The sequence below is a fragment of the Umbelopsis ramanniana genome (genome assembly GCF_025399195.1).
Source record: "Umbelopsis ramanniana AG unplaced genomic scaffold K450scaffold_31, whole genome shotgun sequence".
NCBI classification, from domain to species: Eukaryota; Fungi; Mucoromycota; class Umbelopsidomycetes; order Umbelopsidales; family Umbelopsidaceae; genus Umbelopsis; species Umbelopsis ramanniana.
The window spans coordinates 44,167-66,583 of NW_026252117.1; the positions used below are offsets into that span (position 1 = coordinate 44,167).

Sequence of the window (22,417 nt, forward strand, 5' to 3'; positions counted from 1 at the left end):
ATGTACCAAGTATTATCAGCTTTCCAATTCAAATTATATTGTACAATTTCTTCAAGTTCCAAATAATTATATCGTGCAATCAATCACATTTACTTTGTGAGATGATGATAAAAAAAATGAAGGTGTATGATTGTTTTTCAGAGTTGGATAGGTGAGCATGGCCATTGCACTAATGTCGCGTTGAGTTGATATATATTTAATAGTCATAAACACCTGTCCCTTTTGATTTTGGCTCTTCAATCTCTTCATCCTCTTCGTCAAAGTACTTGTCTTGCATGTCCATATCTTCCTGGTCGAGATCGTCATATTTCTACGAGTTTGAACGCGTTAGCTGTAAGACAAATGAAGTGAAGCGTATTCGTGTGGACAAATACCTCGTTTTCGTCGACTTGTTTGTAATCAAAGGACGGCTTGATTTGAACGAGAGTTAATTAATGCCAATGGGATTTTTTGGCTTCATTATACGGTTAAATTATGTGGCTCCTGTATAACTTACGTCTTTTCCTTCTAGAAAGAGCTCTTCCATCATCCTCACGAACTCTTCCTTCTGTCCATCTCGAAAATGCTGTTCTCTCTCAGCCTGCGTTACAGATTCTTTAGGTTCCATTTCATGAGAATCATTTTCTTCTAGCTTCCGCCGTGCTTCGGCTGACTTGTCCCGTAAACTTGTAGATAACGGCGCAATGACAGGATCTGCATTATTCATTTCCTCTGCTTCCATGCTGTCGTTCGCTTGGTCCATCTTTTCGTCAACTTCCTCCTCTTCATCCTCTTCTTCTTCCTCCTCCTCTTCCTCTTGTTCAGATTCGATGGTTTTTTGTTGTCGAAGCTTCTCATCTATTATTGAACGGTCTAGATTATGCATGATACGCTGAACAAGATTGACGTCATCTCCGTAAGGGCGATCGCGAAGATGAGGTGGTATATGTTGGCCAATATAGTACTCGTATAGATTAGGTTCTCGTAGTTGCATGGCTTCCTCAGAGAAATACTCTGATCCTTTCAGTATATCCTTCAAATATTGAAAGCGGCGATTTTGTACTTGTTTTCGAACATGAGCATTCGTTTGCTGCGTCGTCTCGATATTACCTGGCTGATTTTTCAATAACGACCGCAAGTTAACATCGACTTCGTAGATTCCCGCTATCGTAAGCAAAGTCTTAGTTAAAAAAAAAATCTATTATCAATGTTCGGGTGGATTCATTACCTCGAAGTGGTTCAAAGTGGTTCAACTCCTCTTGTGGCAGGAAACGTCCCCAGCGAGTCAAAAACAGGCCAGGATCGTCTACAAGCGTTTTATCCATCACAGCGATTTTTACGTCATCCGGCGTATCCTCTTCATCACGTTTGAGGGATTTGAAAGTAATGGAGTCAAGATTACTCTGTACATAGTGAATGACACTTTCGCGACTTGCTTCTGGTAGCGACATTGCAAAGTGGAGTTGACATTGTGACTTTGCAACCAAAGAGCTGAAAAATTCGGAAGCAGTCCAAATTTCGCCTTCACAGCACCGACTTGTCAGCATTCACTTCTGTCCTGAGGAAGAGTTCATGGCCGATTCTGAAGCAGAAGGTTCAAACAATCACTCCTCACAGCAGGAAGATTCGCTGGTTTTGCAGGATAGAGAATTGCAGCCTGATGAGCTCAGCACAGTGGAAGGATCAGTGCTAGATTCAGTCGGTGCAGGCACAAGATCTCCTGCATCACCTCACTATACCGCGGGAAGAAGGGAACGCACTCTACGACAGAGAAAACACGTCAATTATACTGAACCTGCTGATAATCCTCTTAAAGACCATAATGACATCAAACGACAATTTCGTCAAGGTGAAAACCATAAGACAACGGCTTCGCTCCCTGCGAAGCGTGGCCGTGGACGACCTCCAAAGTATGCCCAAGCTCAACAACAGCAGCATTCAAACGCTTTGCAAAGTATACGATCCTCATCACGTAATCAACCTTCAGTAACCAATTCACGCTTTCAGCCTGTGCGCTATTCCAAGCGTAGTCTCCAAGCACGCGATGACGACGACGACGACGACGAAGATCACGAAAACGACGCTTACGAAAGTTTGAGGACAAAAGTGCGTCGGTTATCTCAAAGCAATGACGCAAAATTGAATTCTTCATCAAGGTACAACATGAGAACAAGGTCTAAAGAAGTTGACCATGCGGAGGATAATCGTGATGACGAAGGAGACGACGAAGGAGAGGATGAAGATGACGACGACGATGTTCGACCAACAAAACACTCAACGCGCACGCAATCAAGGATGCAAGATTCATTTTTGGATACTGGAAGTCCATCTGTAGACGAGGAAAGAGCTCCGAATGCCCAATATTCTTTGCGAACTCGTAAGAACGTTAGCTACTCCGAAAATCATGTTCGAGCTGGTTTTGAAGCAAGAGCTAGTCCAAGCCCAAAGTCGTATTCACCGTCCTTGAGATCCACCAGAGTGTCACGTTGGCGGATATCGAACGAAGCAAATGGGGGGCTTCGAAATTTGCCATCGGAAAAGGCTTATCACCTTCGAAAGCGAGCTCACCCTCCTAATTTCTATGCCGTTCCCCCGCCCCCCGTCATACCTCCCAAGCCAACCTCAAACGTACGCCCTCATCGATCTCATAGGGCTTCGTCTTTGTTCCGACACATAGGCTCAGGCTCAAGTGATGAAGAAAGCATTCGGCGAAATGTCAAGCAGCTTCGTGGTGGAGAAAGTGGATCCAGGATACTTCCACTGAACCTGTTAGAACTCAAGGGCTCAAGAGATAGCTCTCTTCTTGGACCAGCCGTTCTTACAGATCAAAATTCAATTAGCGACAAATTGGAAGGACAATCGTTCAATTTTGAGTCTATTGGCGGATTAGACCATCACATCAAGTCTTTGAAGGAAATGATACTGTTACCTCTTCTGTATCCTGAACTGTATGCGAACTTTCAAATCACACCACCCCGCGGTGCCTTACTATACGGACCACCGGGTACAGGCAAAACACTAATGGCTAGAGCGCTCGCCAATAGCTGCTCGACACAGACCCAGAAGGTAGCTTTTTTCATGAGAAAAGGTGCAGATTGTCTTAGCAAATGGGTTGGCGAAGCAGAACGCGAATTGAAGCTGCTATTTGAAGAGGCAAAGAAATGGCAACCAAGTATTATATTTTTTGATGAAATTGATGGTAAGTAGATGTGCTGGACGCTGTGTTTGGGAATGTCACATAATGAAGAACGGTCTTATTGATGGCGGTACATTTAGGTCTTGCGCCGGTGCGTAGCGCAAAGGCAGAGCAGACACACACATCTGTAGTATCAACATTGTTGGCCTTGATGGACGGTTTGGATTCACGTGGGCAAGTCATTGTTCTCGGAGCAACCAATAGAATTGATGCAATCGATCCTGCTCTACGTCGACCTGGAAGATTTGATCGCGAGTTTTACTTTCCGCTACCTAATGAAGAAGCGCGAAGCACCATCATAGAAATCGCTACTCGTGAATGGGAGCCTCCAGTTCCAGTTGCTTTCAAAAAGAGGCTAGCTCAAGTTTCGAAAGGCTACAGTGGGGCCGACCTAAAAGCACTATGTACAGAAGCAGCTCTTAATTCCATACGTAGAACGTATCCACAAATTTACGAATCGTCTGATCGACTTTTGGTTTCGCCGCAAGAAGTGCATGTGAAGCCACACGATTTTCTTGACAGTGCAAAATCGCTTGTCCCATCTTCTTTTCGATCTGCCGATGCTGTTGCTTCTCCTCTTCCTGATTCGTATGCTATACTGTTGCGGGATCAGTTCAAAAAGATGAAGGAGTTTGTCTTCAAAACGATTCCTCCCAAGATCAATAATTCTTTGCTGGATGAAGATACAATCGATGACGAGTCTAAGGGTTTGTCTGTTCAACATGAGCATTTCACCTTGACTGGTAAGAAAGAGGGTTTACCTGAGGGATGAGTGTACAGTAAAAGCGCTCTGAAGTTAACCGTTCATCCCATAGGCTCAAGTGAAATGCGAACGTACAAACCCCGATTACTTATCAACGGCATGAAGGGCTTTGGTCAAAAGCACGTCGCTGCTGCTCTTCTTGACGCTTTAGAAGGACACCATGTTCAGTCATTTGATTTGGCTATATTGATGGGTGATTCTGTTAGAGTAAGTTGAAACACTATACCTCCTTTATGGCTTCAGACTATATCTCTTACTTACCTCGTCCACAGTCGCCAGAGGCTATCTGTGTACAGTTGTTTACTGAAGTAAAACGCCATCGACCTAGCGTCATATATGTTCCCAATATTCACATATGGTGGCATGCTGTCTCTGATATGGTTCGAAACACTTTCATCAACCTTCTGAACGACATCCATCCTTATGATCCTATCTTATTGCTTGCCACAAGTGACGTTCTATATGAAGATCTCCCCTCGGAAGTACAACAATTATTTCGCCATTGTATGCTTGGACGCTGGCTTCTAGGCAACGCTTCCAAGGTATGCATATTTTTTAACAGTGGTGGTCAAATGCAGTATTATGAGCCTAATTTACCCCCCCCCCAAAAAAAAAAAATCTAGGATGAAGTTGCGGAATTCTTCAACTTTATACTATTGCAAGCAATGAAAACCCCAGAAGAATACAAGCGTCGTCGAAAAGCTGAATCAGAAACCGCACAGCAAGTACTACGAAGAGCCCCTCCCCTTCCTCCACGGCAGTTAAGCGAATCCGAAAAGCAGAAACTGAAAAGCCACGACGTACACGTCCTCCGAGAATTTCGTCGCGAGTTGCGGTGCGTCGTTGAAGACTTGCTCAAAAACAAACGGTTCAAGTATTTTGCCTATCCTGTGGTAAGTTTGTTCATTTATGATATAGCACATTCTGCTTATTGGCAGCTGTTTCCTTCATATGTAACTGACATCGTATCAATAGGATAATGAAGAGTATCCGGAATACTACACCTTAATTAGACATCCCATGGACTTGAATAAGATAATGAACAAGATTAACGAAGGAAAGTACTTCTCCGTGGCAGATTTCCTACGAGATATACACATCATTCGGTACAATACCGAATTCTATCATGGCGTTAACGAGGATGTCACCATTCGCGTAAGTTCTTGTACAGTACATATTTGATTCGTATGGTTGGTATGATGAATTGATGATCTCTCTCTCTCTACATAGGCTTATGCTCTTGTTGATGATGTGGAGTCATTTGTCCATAGTTTGAACCCTGAGCTTATAGCAGAACTCTCAGCGACAGCAAAGAGAAGAAAACTGGTCAAGGATGAAGAGAGAAAAGCTGTGAATCACAAGTACTTTACACGGACTGCTTCAGAAAGGGGTGTGAAGACAAGAGGCATGGAGAAGAAGACTGCTGAGAACGAAAACGTTGTTGAAGAAAGCATAGATCACGAATACCTTGATTATATCAGCAAACTTCGCGAGAGTTATGACAGCGGGTTCCAGAATAGCTTGAATGCTACAGATACGCTTCCTGCATCTGATACTGAGGAAAACACTGATACTCAATACGCGCCTGTATTGAATAGTCATATTCAAGCGGCTTCTATAGAAGACTCTGCTCCTCAAGTTGCTAACACCAAAGAATCAACACCCGCGTCACAGCCAGAAATCACCTCATCTCTCGTAAAGCCAGCCATCGTTATAGACGCTGAAAATAATCCATTCACAGCTATCATTGAAAATGGAGTTGACACTGCTACCACTGACAACGCTCAAGGGGATGCTGCTGGACCTGTCCTAGTTTTAGAAGAAAACAGCGAGAAAGTGATAACGCAGGAAGAGACTCCAAGTGGTAAATTATTTCATCTTCTTGGTGGCTGTCTGCATAAAACACATATACTGACCTTGCAATTTCCATTTAATCGTATACTCCTATTACGTCCATAGAGACGAAGCCTACTACAATCGTTGAGACTAATCATATTGCCACTGAAGCGAAATCACTTACTGTCGACCCTATTATGGAGGATCATAGTGAGAATGACTTGGAGAACCTCGTGCAGTCCTCCGAACCGCAGGAATTTCAGATTGACCATGTGGCCATCAAAGCTTTGTTGGACTCGGTAGCCGTACAGACGCAAAGCTGGCCATTGGATGAGATCTGCCACCTCAGAGCTGAGATGCTTAGCCTTGTTCATGAGAACAGAATGCTGTGGAGTAAAGAGCCATTATTACAGGTAAGTTTGAAACAACTGGGAGATCCGTTGACTTCCAATGGCACTAACCACTCTCAACAGGAACTTAAGGAACTAGTTGAAACTTTTACCAAAGACAGAGAAGAATCATAGAACCACTCGCTGTTTACAATAAACCTCAATGATCTGCTTTCACGTACTGTCATTGTATGAAAATTTGATAAAACATTTATTTTGATCTGGTTGGGCTACCTAATGAGTCAGAACTGTACATTACATTCATCAGAGCTTGTTGACCTGCATAAGCAGGCAAACATTCAGTGGTCTCTAACTCATAGTATTTAAGCATCAATTTTTTGTTTGACAGTGTGAGCATTATAAATGGTTTGAAATACTTTTGAATGCATGTAATGTTTTACAATGGACCTGTATTATTGCCCACTGCTGCTTCCCTGACCGCTTTGGCTATCCTCCTGTGATTGTTCGCCATTCTCGAATGTTTCTTGGAGAGCCATTTGTAAAGCGATATCGTCATCCGACAAGGCTTCTTCCATATCCGCCAAATCTCCACCCGTCTCCTGTGCATACAAATATCTATTGAGAGTATTCCTAAGGGTTGTGAGGTTGAATCCACTAGATTCATTGTTAAAATATAAGGTACTTGGTATGATACATTGTATCAAGAAAATCCAACTATAGAGTCTTACCCATTGTTTCCTGCTGCATTTGCGTTTTCTACGCCAGCATCTTCGATATGCTCAAAGCCTTCTACTGGGGTGGCAATTCCTTCGTCATCATCTGGGAACGCACCAGGGAACCGGTCTTGCACGATTTCAGGCATTTGCTGTTGCTCAAGCATGCCTATCATTTCTCTCAAGCGTTGATTAGCTTCTTGGCCCAGGCGACGACCGCCAGCTCCTCCGAGAAGATTGTTGAGCATATTGACCAGGTTTCCTCGAGCACCAGGTTGAAGGACACGTCTAGTACGATTTCTCTCTCTGCCTTCTGCAGTGTCCACGTCATTATAAGGCGAGATGGAATCAAGTGGTGGTAGTGGATCATGCATATGGTGACTGCGTTGCTTTACCTCGTCTGGTATAAAAGCGAGTAGTCGCTCAATGTCGGAAATGAGAATATGACGGCTTACGTTAAGAGGAATTCCGTGGTGAGGATCCTTGTCAACGTCGGCCGGGAAAAACACGGCTGCTTTCGTTCGTACATCTAATCCAGCCTGCACCTCTTCGTCTGCTTTTGTGGCATGAGCATCAAAGCGGGCAAGTGCCGTATGAGTGTTTTCAAAAAGCCATGCAATGACCTCGGGTTCTTTCCAGAGAGTGAAGTTGCGTTGAACGAAAAGCTGAATAAGCAGGTTCAGATATGGACTTGATGTCTCGGTCAAGCTCATGAGGGGGTGAGTGGCAATGATAGAATCAGTTTGACCACATTTTTCGGCTAAACCAAGTACAATCATGGGATATGTCAAGATAGCTTTCTGTAGGCACCGAGAGCTTTCACTCGTCAAATTGGCGTCTTCATCTGACTTCTTTTTCTTGTTTTCTAGCTTGAACATTGAGTAGGCTTGAGAGAAGGCAAAGTTTGGAAGTGTTGGTTCTGATACTCCTGAATTGCTGTCTCTCAAAGCGGCCATCAATTTTAAAAAGTATTCATGCTCGTTACATTTCAGTGCGTAGAAATCAATGGACAAATTGGCGCATAAAGGATCAGCAACAGGATCCAAACTAGATTTTGCACGTTAAAACGAAGGCAAACAAAAACTCCATTGTCATGAAACTTTTTTTCATACCTGAGCAAAAGCTTGTTGAACTCAAACGCAGTCCTCCAGCACCCGCGACGGGACAGAAATTGGATATGACGATGGATGGCTAAAAAGAACGACCTGTAATCGAAATCCACTTAGTCATCATAAAATTGTGAAACAAAATCACAAAATGTACACTGACCTGTTCTCTTCATATTTATAAGACAGTCGAACACAACCGGATGAAATGTTGAAGTTAGGATGGAACGCGCGTTCACAGGCGTAAAGTGCTTTTTCTAAACAAAAATAAATAAATTAGAAGATGTAATAGATCAGATACACATACTATGAGTTTCATACCGATGCATTCTCCTGCCACTGTCCAGTCTCCACCATGTTTTGCAATTTCTGAAATTTGCACCAGGCAGTCGATATGGTAAGGATAGTATCGATTCAGTAATACAATGTTGTTGGGGTCATGGCTCTCTACACACTCTAAGAACTCTAATTGCGCATCCTGGTATGACTCGGACTGAACATAGCAAAACTCGGTAATGCCTGTAGCAAAGGTGAAAATTATTCAACAGTCATGCTGTTATTACTTCTCACAAGTGATGAGCCACCTACCAGCTTTACTATCTATGATTTTCATACTCAATCCTTGCTGGGAATATGGGCTCCAATCCACCTTGGGTGTAGCAAGTCGGGTTTTCTTCAGCACTCTGGAACCAACCAAACTTTTTAAGTACACTTACACTACCCACGCTAGTGGAGAGTTGAATTTGCCTCATACCTTCCATGCGATCTCTCTCGCATCTCCTTATTAACGACTTTAGAACCGAACATGCGTTTCATTTCAGCATCAGCATCCAAGTACTTGGTCTCGACAGATAACGACTGTCTTAATTCAGCAGCAGCATTTGTGCTAACTGCAGATTGTGCAAGCCCTGTACCAGCATATCCTTTGGTTTCATTTTGTAACAGCTGATCCAACTCTTCCAAAGTCATCTCGCCTACATCTGATTTCTTAGACGTCGCCGCTGGTGAGGAAGGTTGGCTATCAACGTTCTGCACTTTCTGTAATTTTTTCCCTTTCTTCTTCTTGTTCTTCTTCTTGCTTGGAGAAGCAGCTACGGGCTAAAGTAGTATATTGTCAATGTAGTTCTCGAACATGGATGGAACTTCATTGTTCCTATGCCTTTGACATACCTGAATAGGTTCGTCTTCCTCCTGCTCGTTTTCAGCATCTTCTTCGTCGTTTCCTTCGTCCAGCTGTTTCGATGAACCGGCGTTAAAATAATAGAAAAAGAAGACAGGCGGTCATTGCAGCTTACCAGATCAAAGAGGTTTTTGGCAGGTTTAGATGAGGTAGCAGTCTCAGTCTCGACATCGCTTTCTTCATTGACGTCGTGTTCGTCTGAGCGACTCGAAAGAGTTTCTGCTAAATGAGCTAAGCCCTGATCCTTTTGTAATTTTCGTAATGCTCGAGAAGACATGGTAGAGTAAGCTGTCAGTCAGCGAAGGGGGAGGGAACGTGGGTTCTGCGGTCAAATTTCTCATTTAACAATTTTTGAGTTTGACTTTTCGACCTAGGCGGCGATTTTGTCACCACGGATCTTATACATTGATGAAATGCCTACTTGCAATATCGGCATTTCTTGCCTTGGTATCTGCTAATACCGAGAAGATAATATTTCACACCACCGAAAGTCCATTGAGTACGAATGATCCCACCACCGTTACCCACATAGACGCTTGGGCAGAACGTAACGGTTGGCCGATATTACGCGCCCCTTTCACCACTTTGGCGGACAGTATACGACCACAATCATCTTTAGATGAAGGGCCGAATCCTATCAATCCCGAAAACCCTCATTACGAATTTCAGAGCGAGATTCCGTTTCAACGATGGTACAGAGTCCGAGGTCTCATAGAAGGCGGAGGTTATGAAGCCAGAATATCTTACCCAGCAACGGTAAAGTCACTCCGAAAACTTCATAGACGCGGTGCATTGCTCAATATTAATACCATCTACAGTCTCCAACCGATTTTTCGCTCGAACTATTGAACCACACACAGCTGTATAATATACTGAGCGATCCTCTCAAGTACGGCAGCAGCAATGCGGATGGGTTTAAGGATTTCATCGACACTGACACTGAAACAAACAACAATCCCGATGATTTGGATAGCGAGATTTGGATGTTTCTTCTAGTGGAAGGTAATTATACAGGCATTTCGATTGTCGAAGGTGTAGAGTTTCGTCCGGTCAAATATAATATCGGTAAGTAGCAAAATAACCATCATAATGGGATCAAGTTCGTTTGCAAACTGAAATTTGTACCTCAGCACTAGAGCAATTGCACATGGGATTCATACCGAATCAAGCCTACAAACTTGCCATTTCTCTATTGCTAGTGATAGGACTTGGTAGTTTCGTCGTTGCGCCGAAGTTTTATGCACACATCGAGGATGCCGCCAATGATCATACTGCCCAAGTGCATAAAAAACGCAGCTAGGGGACAACCTTAGTACATTTAATTGTATATACCATATATTTAAAAAAGGGTCTGTAGGAATAAATAAGCCAAGCTCTTGGGTTACATGAGGCTTATAGAATGAATATCAATGGCAAAGTAGCTTTTGTACAAGGCATCTGGGAGTACGTTGCATTGTTGATGGTGCGATGTAGCACTGCCACGCATTGTTATACATAATCTTTTTAGAGTTTTGGTTGCTTCTGACATTTGCAGCATACTTATACCCAAGCTATACACTACATTTTTGATAAAGAGGAGTTTCAGCAGTGTCTGTCCATAACGTATCAAGTAAGTTACTGATGGCCATACTTGTTTTTCCCAAGATATGGCGAATAATTTTATATGCCCACACATTCTTGAACGAGTTCTTTCGACCCCCACATGGTACCAACCTGTATGTGCTGTCTGTATCAAATCTGTTTTCAAAGTGATTGCAGATCAATACACTCTGCGTCGTCAAAGATGACAAAAACGCCGACATGCAGACGGTGTCGGAGTCGCCAAGCCGTATTTGAAAGCGTTCTACGGCATTTCGACAGCGGAAAGTATTGAACGCGTTCCATTGATTCCTTTCTCATGCTTGAATATAATGGCTGGCTAGTTTCCTTATATTTTACAATATTCGTTGACAATAGTATTCAATGAAAATGCAGATGTAATTATTTTTAGCGTAGTTGTTGAAACCCAACTCCCCGAAGCAACTTTCTTCTAGCTGAATTTTGATTGGCTGTTTCAGGTGGCTCACTTCACGAACCGCTTACTTTATGAAGTGTCTGGGCGACAATTGATAGTCTTCCTCTTTTGATTTTCAATTCTCCATTATGGGTATGCTATCAAATGTGCTATTTAATATTTAATAGGATGACACCTACGACCCGATGAATGATACAACAGACGCGATATATCATTTTTTCAAACGGATGAAGATTTTTGGCTGATGGATGGGTGATGGATGAAAAAATACATCCATAAACCAGTATGCAGCGTATTCAAGCGATATTGCCACTTCTAACGCCATCCATGATCCATCCGACATCTCTGAACACGTATCCACCATCGACGTGCCGTTAATTCGAATCATTCGACCCGTCATGCACTCTACATCGGCGCATTGCCTTCATATGTCCCGCAGCACTTGACATTTTGAAACTTTCGAGATTTTCAAAGATGTCAACTTCACCGCAAATGCATTTTACCTTTCACATTGAATAACATATACTGATCCAATCTTTTCTTCTTTCACCATAGGTAAGGGAAAGCCTAGTGGTCTTAACGCCGCACGCAAGTTGCGCACCCACCGTCGCGAGAACCGTTGGGCTGACAAGCAATTCAAGAAGCGTCTTCTTGGAACAGCTTTCAAGTCATCCCCCTTCGGTGGTTCATCCCACGCCAAGGGTATCGTCCTTGAAAAGATGTACGTTATAGCGAAATGCCTTTGAGAATACACAATAGGATCCGTCAGAATACTAATGTTCATTTACAGTGGTGTCGAAGCCAAGCAACCTAACTCTGCCATTCGTAAGTGTGTCCGTGTTCAACTTATCAAGAACGGCAAGAAGGTTACCGCTTTCGTCCCCAATGACGGTTGTCTTAACTACGTCGACGAAAACGACGAAGTCTTGATCGCTGGTTTCGGTCGTAAGGGCCGTGCTATTGGTGATATTCCTGGTGTCCGCTTCAAGATCGTCAAGGTTTCCGGCGTCTCTCTCCTTGCTTTGTACAAGGAAAAGAAGGAGAAGCCCAGATCTTAAGTATCTCGCTTCTTTCTTTGTTTATTGCCTTTATCAACAATAAAACTACCAATCTGGGCTCTGTGAATTACAGATGCAATGTATAAATTGGAAGTGGTTTTGGGTATCCTACTGCCACTATTGTCACGCTTTCAGAAACTGAAACGAGCATATAGTGGATCTTACAAGGCGGTTGTGACCAAATATGCGATTATTTCAATGAGATAGAGTATAGGATGGTGTACTGTGTTATAAGCCTTGCATGGTAGAAAGTGTCTTAACGACTACCAAAAGTTTGATGCCTGGATTCACAACATACATACCGATCTAACGTACCATCACCCGTATTCTTTGTAGTTACCGCGATCCTCTTTCTGATGACTCAGATTAGATATAGCAGAACTAATATAGCTATCAATGAAATGCTCGCAACGAACTGGTCCCAAAGTACTCATTGTGCTTAATAGCTTCAATTTAGTCGTTTAATTGGTTCATAAAAACGTCGGAGTTTTTCTGGACGCTTCTCGTGCATTCGATTGTCGTCATTTATTTGCATATATTTGAGTCAAACGTGCTTTCACCGAGCTCACATTTCTTTTCTGTTTTTCCTTCTTCTCTCAGTGTTTTGTATATAATATGGGAAAAGACTACTATAAAATACTAGGTGTGTCCAAAGACGCAGACGATGATACAATCAAAAAAGCATATCGAAAGCAAGGTAAGCCCATACTAAATCGCTTCTGCCAATCGTAGTTCTTGCCAAAAGTCTAACACTTTTATCATTCTTTAGCATTGAAATGGCATCCAGATCGAAACAAAGATAACATGGAAGCTGCCAAGCAAAAGTTCCAAGAGGTCGGCGAAGCCTTTGAAGTACTCAGCGATAAAGACAAGCGTGCTGTCTATGATCAGTTCGGCGAAGAAGGCCTCAAAGGTGGACCACCTCCAAGTTCTGGTGGTGCTGGCGGCGCTGGAGGCTTCCCTGGAGCTGGAGGCTTCGGTGGATTCCCTGGAGGAGCCGGTGGCCCTGGTGGACATACATTTACTTTCACTTCAGGAGGTCCTCGTGGTGCTGGTGGGTACGCCCCATCCGACGCCGACGATATCTTCAAGCACTTCTTTGCCTCTTTCGGAGGCGGAGGTATGGGCGGTGGCATGCCTGGTATGGGTGGTATGCACGCTGAAGATGATATGGGAGGCGGTATGCCAGGTGGTATGCCGGGCGGTGGATTCGGCGGCTTCTCTAACTTTGGAGGAGGCGGTCGACCTAGAGGCAGTGGCTTCCAATCTGCTCAACCAAGAGAAAAACCGCCGGCCATCAAGCGACCTCTCCCAATCTCATTGGAGGATTTATACACTGGAACCACCAAACGTCTTAAAGTTACTCGCAAAATCAGAGACGGCGCAACTGGACGTGCTGTCACCACCGACAAAATATTGACCATCAACGTTAAAGCTGGCTGGAAAGCTGGAACCAAAATCCGGTTTCCCGGCGAAGGCGATGAACTCGACAATGGAGAAACTCAAGACATTGAATTCATCGTTGAAGAAAAGCCCCACCCTATATTCAAGCGTGAAGGCGATAACTTGACCATGGCCGTACAATTGACATTGGTCGAGGCTCTGACTGGCTTTGTCAAACAGATCAAAACTTTGGATGGTCGCACTCTCAAAATCAATAATACCTCCAATGTCATACAACCAGGACAAGAATCTCGTGTCTCCAACGAAGGAATGCCAAATTCAAAAACTGGAAAGAAAGGCGATCTGATCATCAAATATGAAGTTAAATTCCCTGTCACTCTGACTTCGTCTCAGAAAGAAGAGCTCAAGAAAGTCCTTCAATGATCGTCTTGTACTGTATATAGATAATCGAAACTTTTTGTTATAAATGTATCATACAACCTCCCACATATTCATGAAGAGAAATTTCATTTTTTCGGCTTTATTATGAATAAACAAAGTTATCAAAGATATTATTTAAGTATGTTATGATTTCGGTAAAACGAGGAAGAAGTTTTCACATGGGTTTGCGTAAAAAACCACGAAGTCGGCAATACCTGCCAGCTATCGTTTGAGTGCAGTCTGGAAGACTTCATATGACTATGTTCCACAGTGTAAGGATAACTGTACCCTTTTGATGTATACAAAAGTAAAAAAATAATTTACATAACGTTATGAGCTTACGAACACCCGCTTCAGTTCATTGGTGATGAGGTTGAAAGCATCCCATTTCTGATCCTTTAATTTCTTGGGAAGAACAAAGTCAGGGATGTTCATGAATCCGTGCATGGCACCGGGATAGAGCTTATAGATAGCTAAAGGTCGCTGTTGTGTTACTCGTCTACCAAAGAGCTCCATATCTTTGATATTAGGTTCGTTCTCGGCGGCAATGATAACTACTGATTCTGGTAATAGAGCAGCAGGGATATATCGAACTGATAGTAAGGGGTTCCGCAACTCTTCATCGGTATCCTTAGTATTCAGAAGGTAAGCTTCGTGAAACATGTTCCGTATGAGTGGGTTCTGCTCTTTGAACAAGTGATGAGAGCCTCGCGAGAAGTCGTATACAGAGTAAGCGGCTATGACTGAACTGAATGTGTTTTGGAACAGTTGAACCATACCCAATGCAAGTGTGCCTCCTGCGCTAAGTCCTCCGATGGCCACCTTAGTAGGCTGATACTCTTGCAGAATCCATTTGACAGCAGCTTGGCAGTCATGTAGTCCAGTGGGATATGGGTATTCGGGAGCAAACCGGTAGGCAATTGAAATAACGACGCAGTTTACGTTCTGAGCAATGTAGTGGCAGAATTGGCGATCTTCGCAGGTCCATCCTCCTATGAATCCGCCTCCATGAATGTGTATATAAACCGGATATCTTTGTCCGCTGTTGGTTTCGTATGATGGTGGAAAGAAAAAGGAGGCATAATAAGGTGCTGAACCGGGGATCGCTTGCTTCAGTTGCGGACCTGGAAGACGAGCTCGAATCAGGATCAGTTGGACCAGCTCGCTAATTCCACGAATGAGCTGAAACTTAAGTTTGATCAATAAATAGTGTAAGTAACCCATTGAATGAAAGTGTTCGTAGCTTATTAGCAGTAAAAAAGCGGACCAGTTCTCTTTATATGTGGTCCCACCACAGGGTTGTGGCAGCTGTACCGGTTGGGCCGGAGGCCGAGTGAGTCAGATGCTCCGTACGACTCACTAGCTCCTAATTCAAAAATATGATATTTCTCTCATCCTTCCCTTTATTTCATTGAATCAACTTGCGTTTAAGAATTAAGACGCGTTCATAACACGAGATAATCACTTCATCTTAGTATCAACTTTTTGCATGGTTGCTTGTAAAGCTTGTCCAGACTGCCAGTGATCAGCACCTTGGCGAGGAGTGTAGTCAGGGAAGTCTGAACGCTCTTGCTGCTTTGTAGATATGTTGATACCTTCGTCTTCTTCTCTTCTTTTGGCCATTTCATGGTCAAGCTGGCCATCCTTGGTGAATGCCATCATCAGCTGTGCAGGACCTACCATATAACTAAACATTAGATGATGTAGCCGGCAGTCCATCTTAAGAAACTAACGTACCATAAGGCAAAGAATCGAAGCGATCCACTTGCCATGTGTGCCACGTTTTTCCATATGTCTTCTGTAACGACAAAAGCGCTTGGCGTTCAGCCGCTGCAGCACCTAGTTCAGGCATCAATTTTGGCATAGGCAACGCCAGGCTTCCTCCACGTACTTCATAATCATGAGAGTGCCAATATTTTTTTTCCTCATCATCGAGTTCTTGAAAGTATCATTAGTACCGGCTGACTAAATCATTTTAAATGTCGGCTGTGGATTTTGATAACCTACGATCAAATAGTTTTTCAGAGATAATATACTCAATTCCTATCAGGCGAGCATCTGGGTTTGGAGAGTCATATATGACACATTGACGGAAGTCCTCGTTTACATGAGAACAGAAGTGGTGGGCATGAACTTGACGAGTCATATCATGAGCGTACATGTGGAATCCACACACATGCTCACATATTTTCTTCAAAGGTCCAAACGGCTGGGTAGCAGCAGAGAGAGTGTCAATACCCTTAGAGGATATAGAAAGTGGGTCACCAGGAGCAGAAGAAGCCATGTGTAAATAGTATGAAACGTTCAAAGAAAAAACATCGTTTTATCTTATATACACGTCTTTTGCATGAACGACGACGCCGTCCATGAAGTCATTCATACAATGAAATGATGGATTTCTTGCATTACTATGAAGTCATCCATACAAAGGTATGATGTCCTCCAAGCACAAGCAAAGAGGTGTTTCAAGTAATTGTTACGTAGGGGGCCCGCAGAAGGCTCGCACATTTTTCTCATGGGCAAAACACGTCGTGTTGTTTGAGTATTATTTTTTTATATTCAGTTTGTTTTAAAGAAAACCTTTGTCGTAAGACATAAGGGTTGACAAAAAATTGGGATTAACCTCCTTTAGTTCCTCGCGTACACTGAACCTTCTAGTAAAAGGCGAGAGGGTTATTTTTTGCGCGCAAGGCAGAGGTAATGAAGAAACAAAATATTCAAGCAAACTGTGGCTTTATATAGTTTTTCAATTTGCGGCAGAAAAATTTTTCATACCAGTCACATTCGAATTCCGGCACCACTTAGCGTTTTGAGATTGAAAGTGACTTTCAGAGAGAGCGGAGGTTGCTGGCAACTCTTCGCTATGCTGTGTTGGCAAATTGACAGTGGGGATCTCGGATGGTAAAGACAGTAATAAGCGCATGTAAATTACCCGATTTTATGGAATATTTCATAATGTGTCATTTGATACTGAGGAAGTCAAAAGCTAGTCAGTCGAATTCATTTCTTAAAGATTTATTACGTGTTTTTTTTGACTATAATTATCAACGTGTTGTAGATACATCACTGTGGCAACTGGAGCATCAATGTTCCTTTCTGTATAGTATAAAAAGTGCATCTTTATAGCGGTTCTATGCTAATACATCTAATATAAGTCCTATATGATTCAACCATTCAACCTCATGCTTTCCATTGGATGTGTATGGAACCGGTAATTCTTGGAAAAGGCAATTTACATGAATATTTTACATTGAGTAAATATCCCACAGAAAAAAGAGATATGCATACCCTGATTCAGCAGAATAATATTCTGAAGCCACTACTTTCTTGATTTCACCTACGTTAGCACCATTATTGACAACAATGCGATGACCAAAGCGAGCCTGTTTTACAAAAATATTTAGTATATTATTTTTCTATTTCAAGCCAGCATGAGTTCACTTACTCTTGGGTCATTGCTAAATACGCAAGTTGATTGCTGGGACTCCAAGTCCCATCGATAAATTCTGCCTTGTTCTGTAGGAAATAACTCAGCACACTATTCATAGTCTAGTGTATGCATCTCGTTATAACTCACCTTGATTTGCGAAAGGTTCACCAACCCACAAAATATTCTGATCAAGTGCCAGCGAGTAGCCAAAATGCGCTGCCATTTCGCTGCCGACTGCTCTAGTAATCAAAGCTGCTCCAGGATTGATTTGGCCATACTGCTGTAGTAAAAGACTTGCATCATACACGCGAACGCTACCACATTGCCACTTTTTGTTTCTTCCGAACTGGCTGGACGTTTCGGACATGCTGGCAATAACCAAATGCACATTATCCGCAACAATACCGCTTCCCATTTGCTGAAACTCGCTGTCGCCTGTCATAGTCCATTGTAAACGTGGCTTGGGCAAGTTATTCAGATCAAAGGCGTATACCCTTCCAACTCTCTGAGCTTCCGCAAGAGAGTAGCCAAATGCTCCAACAATCAAAAGACGGCGATCTCCATTTCCGATCAGCGATACTGCTCTCCCAAAGTGTTCGTAGCGTTGTATCATTGGAGATGGCAAAACCATATCTGGTACTGACAGAGTGGGTGGATGGGACCTGTTGCTGTAAAACGCATACACGGCACCTGTTTGTAAATTTTGCTGCCGGCCGCAATAGGGGCATCCGACAACCAGATCCTTTTTACCATCTCCATTAATATCGATAGCATACAGACGAGATCCAAATCCATAGTTATTCTTTCTTTGTGGTAGAAATACGATGACATCTGGTTTTGCCGATAGTCCTACACCGGCTTTTCCATAATAAATATTAATAAAGCCTTCTCCAGGTTCTCCAAATGGGCTCGCAACGGCTAAATCGTCGATTCCATCGTGATTGAAATCGAGGACAACCATGGTCCATCCGAATCGAGAATTAGCAACATGGTTGTTCAGCTGAATACTGGAGGATGAGAAGATGTCGTTATTGTCAAGTTGAAGGTTTTCCTTTCGCCCATCCACCACCATGACAGCTCCACTATGAAGTTGTTGAGCCGAGTAGTAAGGAGCTGAAACTGCCACGTCTGGGTATTGATCATCATTGAAGTCACCAAGTACAATGTCGTAAGCGAGTCCTCCAGATGTTTGATTTGAAGTAAGCATCACATCTGAGCTAAATGTTTCGCATGTATCCAGGAAATTGCTATCGTCAAAAGTGGGAAGATTGACATTTAATACATGCTGTTGTTTAGAACCTTCATCCGGGATAGTGGCCAGTGATAGTGACAAAAATCCATTTTTGTCATCCCAATCATCCAAAACACGGTATCCAGAGCTCTGAAGAAGTTGGACCTTTTCTTTGTGAGTAGCGCTGGATGAAGTGGAATGTGAGCTCAGTGGAGATCTTTCTACTGTATCCCAATGTGACGAGCACATAGTTCCAGATCCAGAATAGTAGTTCCCACTAAAATGGCTTGCAACTTCTCTCCAACAGCGGACCACTCTGGCCGTCATGTCTTGAATTCCACCACGGTAGTAGTGGTCTAGATTCTCAATCAGGAAAGGGCTTTGTTGTCCGTAGTAAGGAAACAGGTATTTGCCAAGCTTGAGGTCTGCCTTGAATGCAGTGTAGCCGACCTGCATGCAGTAACGAAGATCCTCTTCTGAAGGAGTGGGTAGGTTGGTATGTTTATACATTTGACTATAAATATTTGCCAAGTCCCGCACAGGAACTGTCCAGGTAGCATTGAAGTACTTGAGTTCAGCTGAGTGTCTTAATGTGAACTCAGCACCGGCATCAGCGGCTACATGAGCTTTCGGGGTATTTCCATGGAAATTCTGGGCAGACATTGCATGTATAAAGCCGTCTTGAAATCCACCTAAGCCATGCCAGAAGACATCGGCGATATCGTGTGAGATGATGGCAAAAAGAAATGCGATAAGGCCCTAAGGTTTTGAACACTCATAAATATAGTACAATGGATAATAAAAAGATGAACATTGATAAAATTCGAAGATGCTTACCGTTGCTTCTTCTTGTCGGTCTGCCCACGGTTCAGGGTATTCATTGTGGATGTATTCAATGGCAGCTCTCACAAATGGTGGCCAGTGCGCTGAAGTAACAGTTAGAAATTGAAAAATGAAAAATATTAATGTGGCATCCAAATGAAGAACTCATAACTCACCATCCTCGGAGAACTTTGAGTATCCCAGACATTGATAGCCCCTAAACCGGGCGAAGAAAAGCAAATGGTCAGTCCTAATTTAACTCATAGCAAACTATATGCCACAATTTGAAACCTATTGCTTTCATACCAGTCAGGGAAAAATGACCCAGCTTGCACATATGATGGAGAATCAAGCATATATCGAATATACTTTGCTGTCATGTTGCTGCCTGGGTTATTTTCTAACAAGTCGTTTGCACGGTGAGTGACCTCGTTATGAACGGAGCTTTCGGCTGTTGGTTAATACTTTGCAATAGGAGAAGGGCCAAAGTGCAGTTGCTTACATGCCACAGGCCATGACAATGGTTGACCATGTGGGCAGCATTGCCCATACAATTGACCATTTCATTGTGCGTCTGTTACTTTGAATTGTGAACAAACGACTAACAGGGTTCAGTAGATTGGATCATATACTGTTTATTTAATTTTATAAGCGATTTGATAGATAGTGATAAACTCAATCTTCACAATAAATGATACAGTGCCTCTGCTTTCTTTTTATCGTTAGTTGCAGGTCGTATTTTATTGCATAATACCACAAACAGCCAAGATGAAAATCCTTTATGATACTATTCCCATCGGCTTTTGGTTTATATCATGGAAGCACTTTCGTAGATGGTTTTCAATTGCCATTAAGCTTTCGAAGGAATGCGATAATTTGCATAGATTCATTGACCAGATGATTTAATAGTTGTCTATTACACTGTTTATTCATGAGAAGCATTAGCATTCTGGTAACTTGAGCACTTCAATTTGTATACTTTCATGCATGAGCAGACATTTCCAGATATTGCGGCAGTCTTTTGCTCATATATCTTTTCCATTGAATATTCGGTCTATCCTTATTCTTCAAAAAATTAAGCAGAGGTGCTTCATGATGATGGTACGATACGATATTCGAAGTCATCGTAGGATTAAAAAGCAGCAGCAGCATCCTGTCATCGCTGGCTAATAAAATATTCAATGTCCGAACTAAGCCTGGCAATCAGCTTCCAGATGAAGCATCACGTCAGCCTCCCCCCAGCATTGCAAACTCCCTGCCCCTGCTGGGACTGACTTTTTTTCTTCCTCTATCCTTCATCAACCATCTGTAAGAATGTCTGACATTAAGACTCGTGTTGTTGGTGCGGCCAACACTCTGGATTACCGCATCTTCTTCGGTAAGTTATAGATCACTACAAATCTGGTTGAGAGATCTGTCAGTTTTCTTTTTTTTTTTCTTTATTCAACTTTTTGTCACCATCTATAGAAAAGAACGGTGTTCCCATTTCACCTTTCCACGATATTCCTCTTTTCGCCAATGCTGAGAAGACCATCTTCAACATGGTTGTTGAGATCCCTCGTTGGACCAACGCTAAGCTTGAGGTAAGTTTCTATATTTTTGGACATGCATGGTGGTGCCAAAAAATACTTGATCTTAATGGCCAAAAAAATTTGTGTTTATTTTGGAAATAGATCTCCAAGGAAGATGTTCTGAACCCAGTTAAGCAAGATATCAAGAAGGGCAAGCTCCGTTATGTTCGCAACTGCTTCCCCCACAAGGGTTACATCTGGAACTATGGTGCTCTTCCCCAAACTTGGGAAGATCCCAACCAGGTCAACCCTGAAACCAAGGCTCGCGGTGATAACGATCCCATTGATGTCTGCGAAATTGGTGAGCAAGTTGCTTACCCTGGCCAGATCAAGCAAGTCAAGGTTCTCGGTATCATGGCTTTGCTCGATGAAGGCGAGACTGACTGGAAGATCATTGTCATTGATGTCAATGACCCGCTCGCTCCCAAGCTCAACGGTAAATACTTTTAAGCTTTCCCGGATATGTAATCTTTTCGGCTTTGAGGGGTTTAGATACTAAGACGCGTTCCTTTGTATAGACATTGAGGATGTTGAGAAGCACTTGCCTGGTTTAGTTCGCGCCACTAATGAATGGTTCCGCATCTACAAGATTCCTGATGGCAAGCCTGAAAACGTTTTCGCCTTCAGCGGCGAAGCCAAGAACAAGGTAATATATATGAGTGGAAGAGACGGAATAAAAACTTAATATGACGGAAAATAGGAACGTAACTTTTTTATTGACCTTTTCCCCCAACCTCTATTAGAAATATGCCACTGATATTATCCATGAGACTCACGAGGCTTGGAAGGGTTTGATCAACGGCACCAGCGACAAGAACTCGATTAGCGCGTATGTATTCAATTCTTTATTATCATTGGCTTAGATGACTGATTGATGTGATGGAGATTATATTGGCTGACAATCAACTTTGTTTATTTTCTGAACTTTAGTGTCAATGTGACTGTCGAAGGCTCTGCTTTCAAGGTCTCGCCTGATGATGCCGTCATCAAGAATCTCCCTGCTGTAAGCGTCTTTTCATATTTTTCAACCGCAGCCACGTGACATTTATCTAAGCTTGATTGTCATATTGACTTCGTTTATCCAACAGGCATCCAACCTCGCTCCTGCTCCCATTGATTCTTCCATCGACAAGTGGTTCTTCATTAGCGGCCAAACTGTTTAATAGACGGGATGTTTAATGTACATGAATGATTTTTTTCTTCACACAATAAAAAAAAAGCACAGTGGAGAAAACCTGAAAAAGAAAATGTTCCAAAAATACTAAGTGCGGTTAAAGCGGCATGGACTTTTTTTTTTTTTTTACTCCTCCCAATAAGCGAACTCAGACGGAGCAGGCAGCGCTC

The 22,417-nt window shown here is 42.8% G+C and overlaps 10 protein-coding genes across 10 annotated transcripts; 5 read left to right on the forward strand and 5 right to left on the reverse strand.

Annotated features, from left to right (window-relative positions):
- Positions 1-10: 10 nt before the first annotated feature.
- On the reverse strand, positions 11-1,451 carry K450DRAFT_281017 (uncharacterized protein). The gene is made up of 4 exons (XM_051593384.1): positions 1,208-1,451; positions 497-1,143; positions 375-410; positions 11-310 (listed from the first exon to the last, which is right to left on the reverse strand). The coding sequence occupies exons 1-4, from the start codon at positions 1,428-1,430 to the stop codon at positions 197-199; spliced, it is 1,020 nt and encodes a 339-aa protein (XP_051444164.1). The 5' UTR covers positions 1,431-1,451; the 3' UTR covers positions 11-196.
- Positions 1,452-1,479: 28 nt separating this feature from the next.
- Positions 1,480-6,377, forward strand: K450DRAFT_243058 (uncharacterized protein). The gene is made up of 9 exons (XM_051589358.1): positions 1,480-3,178; positions 3,256-3,918; positions 3,991-4,145; positions 4,211-4,480; positions 4,562-4,831; positions 4,914-5,093; positions 5,169-5,802; positions 5,898-6,187; positions 6,248-6,377. Exons 1-9 carry the CDS (start codon positions 1,552-1,554, stop codon positions 6,296-6,298), a joined length of 4,140 nt encoding a protein of 1,379 aa, XP_051444165.1. The 5' UTR covers positions 1,480-1,551; the 3' UTR covers positions 6,299-6,377.
- Positions 6,346-9,442, reverse strand: K450DRAFT_243065 (uncharacterized protein). Its single transcript, XM_051589359.1, has 9 exons — positions 9,239-9,442; positions 9,150-9,176; positions 8,698-9,041; positions 8,532-8,626; positions 8,265-8,462; positions 8,107-8,200; positions 7,950-8,042; positions 6,853-7,884; positions 6,346-6,778 (listed from the first exon to the last, which is right to left on the reverse strand). The coding sequence occupies exons 1-9, from the start codon at positions 9,398-9,400 to the stop codon at positions 6,577-6,579; spliced, it is 2,247 nt and encodes a 748-aa protein (XP_051444166.1). The 5' UTR covers positions 9,401-9,442; the 3' UTR covers positions 6,346-6,576.
- Positions 9,443-9,486: 44 nt separating this feature from the next.
- On the forward strand, positions 9,487-10,513 carry K450DRAFT_243069 (uncharacterized protein). Its single transcript, XM_051589360.1, has 3 exons — positions 9,487-9,879; positions 9,942-10,188; positions 10,254-10,513. The coding sequence occupies exons 1-3, from the start codon at positions 9,532-9,534 to the stop codon at positions 10,421-10,423; spliced, it is 765 nt and encodes a 254-aa protein (XP_051444167.1). The 5' UTR covers positions 9,487-9,531; the 3' UTR covers positions 10,424-10,513.
- Positions 10,514-11,112: 599 nt separating this feature from the next.
- K450DRAFT_243072 (uncharacterized protein) lies at positions 11,113-12,325 on the forward strand. The gene is made up of 3 exons (XM_051589361.1): positions 11,113-11,269; positions 11,693-11,858; positions 11,928-12,325. Exons 1-3 carry the CDS (start codon positions 11,266-11,268, stop codon positions 12,193-12,195), a joined length of 438 nt encoding a protein of 145 aa, XP_051444168.1. The 5' UTR covers positions 11,113-11,265; the 3' UTR covers positions 12,196-12,325.
- A 457-nt stretch (positions 12,326-12,782) lies between these two features.
- On the forward strand, positions 12,783-14,186 carry K450DRAFT_243076 (uncharacterized protein). Its single transcript, XM_051589362.1, has 2 exons — positions 12,783-12,892; positions 12,965-14,186. Exons 1-2 carry the CDS (start codon positions 12,811-12,813, stop codon positions 14,020-14,022), a joined length of 1,140 nt encoding a protein of 379 aa, XP_051444169.1. The 5' UTR covers positions 12,783-12,810; the 3' UTR covers positions 14,023-14,186.
- Positions 14,187-15,362, reverse strand: K450DRAFT_243078 (uncharacterized protein). Its single transcript, XM_051589363.1, has one exon. It carries the CDS (start codon positions 15,241-15,243, stop codon positions 14,350-14,352), a length of 894 nt encoding a protein of 297 aa, XP_051444170.1. The 5' UTR covers positions 15,244-15,362; the 3' UTR covers positions 14,187-14,349.
- K450DRAFT_243079 (uncharacterized protein) lies at positions 15,099-16,445 on the reverse strand. The gene is made up of 4 exons (XM_051589364.1): positions 16,027-16,445; positions 15,757-15,957; positions 15,287-15,695; positions 15,099-15,207 (listed from the first exon to the last, which is right to left on the reverse strand). Exons 1-3 carry the CDS (start codon positions 16,301-16,303, stop codon positions 15,481-15,483), a joined length of 693 nt encoding a protein of 230 aa, XP_051444171.1. The 5' UTR covers positions 16,304-16,445; the 3' UTR covers positions 15,099-15,207; positions 15,287-15,480.
- A 924-nt stretch (positions 16,446-17,369) lies between these two features.
- On the reverse strand, positions 17,370-20,206 carry K450DRAFT_243084 (uncharacterized protein). Its single transcript, XM_051589365.1, has 6 exons — positions 20,005-20,206; positions 19,809-19,946; positions 19,679-19,719; positions 19,518-19,606; positions 17,465-19,439; positions 17,370-17,402 (listed from the first exon to the last, which is right to left on the reverse strand). The coding sequence occupies exons 1-5, from the start codon at positions 20,067-20,069 to the stop codon at positions 17,586-17,588; spliced, it is 2,187 nt and encodes a 728-aa protein (XP_051444172.1). The 5' UTR covers positions 20,070-20,206; the 3' UTR covers positions 17,370-17,402; positions 17,465-17,585.
- Positions 20,207-20,540: 334 nt separating this feature from the next.
- K450DRAFT_243091 (uncharacterized protein) lies at positions 20,541-22,380 on the forward strand. The gene is made up of 7 exons (XM_051589366.1): positions 20,541-20,880; positions 20,970-21,085; positions 21,176-21,509; positions 21,592-21,719; positions 21,817-21,902; positions 22,004-22,076; positions 22,162-22,380. The coding sequence occupies exons 1-7, from the start codon at positions 20,817-20,819 to the stop codon at positions 22,234-22,236; spliced, it is 876 nt and encodes a 291-aa protein (XP_051444173.1). The 5' UTR covers positions 20,541-20,816; the 3' UTR covers positions 22,237-22,380.
- The last annotated feature ends 37 nt before the right edge of the window (positions 22,381-22,417 follow it).

Bases quoted from the DNA above. Each gene is read 5' to 3' on its own strand.
- K450DRAFT_243072 (XM_051589361.1), top strand. The intron at 11,859-11,927 runs GTACGTTATAGC...GTTCATTTACAG, and splicing joins GGTATCGTCCTTGAAAAGAT to TGGTGTCGAAGCCAAGCAAC.
- K450DRAFT_243079 (XM_051589364.1), bottom strand. From the start codon at position 16,303: ATGGCTTCTTCTGCTCCTGGTGACCCACTTTCTATATCCTCTAAGGGT. The intron at 15,958-16,026 runs GTAGGTTATCAA...GATACTTTCAAG, and splicing joins CTCTGAAAAACTATTTGATC to AACTCGATGATGAGGAAAAA. The intron at 15,696-15,756 runs GTACGTTAGTTT...GTTATATGGTAG, and splicing joins CTTCGATTCTTTGCCTTATG to GTCCTGCACAGCTGATGATG.
- K450DRAFT_243078 (XM_051589363.1), bottom strand. From the start codon at position 15,243: ATGGGTTACTTACACTATTTATTGATCAAACTTAAGTTTCAGCTCATT.
- K450DRAFT_243076 (XM_051589362.1), top strand. From the start codon at position 12,811: ATGGGAAAAGACTACTATAAAATACTAGGTGTGTCCAAAGACGCAGAC. The intron at 12,893-12,964 runs GTAAGCCCATAC...ATCATTCTTTAG, and splicing joins AAAAGCATATCGAAAGCAAG to CATTGAAATGGCATCCAGAT.
- K450DRAFT_243091 (XM_051589366.1), top strand. From the start codon at position 20,817: ATGTCTGACATTAAGACTCGTGTTGTTGGTGCGGCCAACACTCTGGAT. The intron at 20,881-20,969 runs GTAAGTTATAGA...CACCATCTATAG, and splicing joins GGATTACCGCATCTTCTTCG to AAAAGAACGGTGTTCCCATT. The intron at 21,510-21,591 runs GTAAATACTTTT...TCCTTTGTATAG, and splicing joins GCTCGCTCCCAAGCTCAACG to ACATTGAGGATGTTGAGAAG.
- K450DRAFT_243069 (XM_051589360.1), top strand. From the start codon at position 9,532: ATGAAATGCCTACTTGCAATATCGGCATTTCTTGCCTTGGTATCTGCT. The intron at 9,880-9,941 runs GTAAAGTCACTC...TACCATCTACAG, and splicing joins GAATATCTTACCCAGCAACG to TCTCCAACCGATTTTTCGCT. The intron at 10,189-10,253 runs GTAAGTAGCAAA...TTTGTACCTCAG, and splicing joins TCCGGTCAAATATAATATCG to CACTAGAGCAATTGCACATG.
- K450DRAFT_243084 (XM_051589365.1), bottom strand. From the start codon at position 20,069: ATGAAATGGTCAATTGTATGGGCAATGCTGCCCACATGGTCAACCATT. The intron at 19,720-19,808 runs GTATGAAAGCAA...CGCCCGGTTTAG, and splicing joins GGGTCATTTTTCCCTGACTG to GGGCTATCAATGTCTGGGAT. The intron at 19,440-19,517 runs GTAAGCATCTTC...TCAAAACCTTAG, and splicing joins ACCGACAAGAAGAAGCAACG to GGCCTTATCGCATTTCTTTT.
- K450DRAFT_281017 (XM_051593384.1), bottom strand. From the start codon at position 1,430: ATGTCGCTACCAGAAGCAAGTCGCGAAAGTGTCATTCACTATGTACAG. The intron at 411-496 runs GTAAGTTATACA...GTTCAAATCAAG, and splicing joins TCTTTCTAGAAGGAAAAGAC to CCGTCCTTTGATTACAAACA. The intron at 311-374 runs GTATTTGTCCAC...TCAAACTCGTAG, and splicing joins AACAAGTCGACGAAAACGAG to AAATATGACGATCTCGACCA.
- K450DRAFT_243065 (XM_051589359.1), bottom strand. From the start codon at position 9,400: ATGTCTTCTCGAGCATTACGAAAATTACAAAAGGATCAGGGCTTAGCT. The intron at 9,042-9,149 runs GCTGAAAACGAG...ATACTACTTTAG, and splicing joins AAGGAAACGACGAAGAAGAT to CCCGTAGCTGCTTCTCCAAG. The intron at 8,463-8,531 runs GTAGGTGGCTCA...CCTTTGCTACAG, and splicing joins AATCATAGATAGTAAAGCTG to GCATTACCGAGTTTTGCTAT.
- K450DRAFT_243058 (XM_051589358.1), top strand. From the start codon at position 1,552: ATGGCCGATTCTGAAGCAGAAGGTTCAAACAATCACTCCTCACAGCAG. The intron at 4,146-4,210 runs GTAAGTTGAAAC...CCTCGTCCACAG, and splicing joins TGATGGGTGATTCTGTTAGA to TCGCCAGAGGCTATCTGTGT. The intron at 6,188-6,247 runs GTAAGTTTGAAA...CACTCTCAACAG, and splicing joins GTAAAGAGCCATTATTACAG to GAACTTAAGGAACTAGTTGA.